This window comes from Nuphar pumila, chromosome 2 (genome assembly GCF_984573655.1).
Source record: "Nuphar pumila chromosome 2, dmNupPumi1.hap1.1, whole genome shotgun sequence".
NCBI lineage: Eukaryota > Viridiplantae > Streptophyta > Magnoliopsida > Nymphaeales > Nymphaeaceae > Nuphar > Nuphar pumila.
The window spans coordinates 5,864,730-5,866,679 of record NC_143250.1 but is presented as its reverse complement, the minus strand read 5'-3'; the positions used below and the strand labels follow the sequence as shown (position 1 = coordinate 5,866,679).

General features: G+C 43.4%; 1 protein-coding gene across 1 annotated transcript; it reads left to right on the top strand.

The window, feature by feature from the left end:
• The first annotated feature begins 694 nt into the window (after positions 1-694).
• On the top strand, positions 695-1,950 carry EPF1 (epidermal patterning factor 1). The gene is made up of 2 exons (XM_089985508.1): positions 695-806; positions 1,667-1,950. The coding sequence occupies exons 1-2, from the start codon at positions 695-697 to the stop codon at positions 1,948-1,950; spliced, it is 396 nt and encodes a 131-aa protein (XP_089841634.1).

Sequence of the window (1,950 nt, the reverse complement as noted above, 5' to 3'; positions counted from 1 at the left end):
GCTTTTGCCATCGTCTTCTTGACCGGTTATTTCCTATATCTCCCCCCAACACACACACACACACACACACATATATATATATATATATATATATATATATATATATATATATATATATATATATATATATATATATATATATATATAGAGAGAGAGAGAGAGAGAGAGAGAGAGAGAGAGAGAGAGAGAGAGAGAGAGAGAGATTAAATGAAGTCACAGTCGCATTGAGAGAGAGAGAGAGAGACCAATAATGGAAGTCACATTATTACATTCTCCTGTACCTTGTAGCCTTTAAAACCAATGCACAGCCCTCATGAGAAGCAGGGGAGAGGAACCTCCTGCCTGTTTTAAGTCTATTCAAACCTACAAGCAACCAGCTCAGTGATGTTCACGTAATCAGCACTTGCTGAGCCTGCCAGACGTGCGGCAATATTCCGTGATGAGCATCACGCAAGCTCACCACAGTGAGCATGCCCAAACCTGTGATGAGCAACACTTCCCCCCCTCTTCCTGTACTTCATGTGATCCCCACCTTACCAACCACACCCACCCTGTGATCCACTTCAATGTGCTTGACACCCTCCCACCCTTTTTTAAATATGCCCTCCCCCAACTTCCCAACTCCCAACTCTCACCATCCCAAGCATCCACACTTTTTCTTCCTACATCTCAGACTCATTAACTTAGTGTATCAATGACCATGAAAATTCTTCTTCCCATGAAACTCCTTGCTGTTCTACTGCTAGTCTTCTTCCTCTTTGAACCGGCATCGGCCGGCCGGAGCATCGGGCGTCTTCATAGTCGGAGTAAGTATCTAGCTGAAACCTAAAGAGTACTCGAATTCTTCCATCAGAGTTGTGTTAATTAACTTGGTTTTAACCAATAGGGGGCTCCGCTTGCCTGATAGGAGTAGCTAGTGAACGTCACCTTGTGTTAGGACGCTGCAGGTTCAAAACCCAATGGTATAATTTGTATAATTGGTAGGGATCGGTCTAACCCCAGCTAGACTTTAAAAAAAAAAAACAACTTGGTTTTAGTTTAGCCCATAAGGTCATGCTATTTGATAGGAGCAACTTGTGAATGTCACCAAGTTGACCGGACGTCACAAGTTTGAAACTTAAGGGTGGCATCCCTTGTAGCAAGATCAAAGCTGGGTGTACTCCCCAATTGGCAGGGAACCTCAAGGGTTTTACCAACCAGAGGCCAGTCAATGTGGGGTAGGTGATGGAGGGGTTTTACGCTTGGATTATCCAATAAAACAAAAAAGAGAAAACTTGGTTTTAGTTCAAGATTGTGTTTGGGCTTATTCCTGTAAATCATGGCTAAGTTCATGAAGTTCAATAATTGAGTTCGAGGACTTGGTCATGATTCTGCTGGTACTACATGCAGGAACTTGGAGTTTGTTAATTTTGTCATGTTTGCAAATGCACATTATTCAATTCTCAGAGTTGCTGCTATTGGAACTGAATTTAGTGGATGTCCACAGGAATCAAAAGTCTGAAATTTTTGCCTGTCATATTCATGGAGTTCATGAACTTGGTCATGGTTCATATAACACCCAAACATAGCTTGCATCTAGCATTTCAGTGCATTAGATCACCAACTAGTGAGTCTCTGTATTTAAAGTGTGTGTCCGAACTATAATATGCGCTGCATATTTCCACAGATCATAGCCAGCATCAGCCAGCAAGTCCAAGAACTGCAACAAAGAGACTGCCTCCACTAAAACCAGAGTTTTTCACAGAGTGGAGGCACACCAAACCGAAGGAAGCCACAGATACAGTCCAGGTAGCCGGATCTAGCTTGCCCGATTGCTCGCATGCATGTGGGGGGTGCTCGCCGTGCAGACGGGTGATGGTGAGCTTTGTGTGTGCGACACTTGAAGAGGCAGAGACATGCCCCATGGCATATAAATGCATGTGTAATAGCAAATCTTACCCTGTGCCATGA

Bases quoted from the DNA above. Each gene is read 5' to 3' on its own strand.
- EPF1 (XM_089985508.1), top strand. From the start codon at position 695: ATGACCATGAAAATTCTTCTTCCCATGAAACTCCTTGCTGTTCTACTG. The intron at 807-1,666 runs GTAAGTATCTAG...ATATTTCCACAG, and splicing joins CGGGCGTCTTCATAGTCGGA to ATCATAGCCAGCATCAGCCA.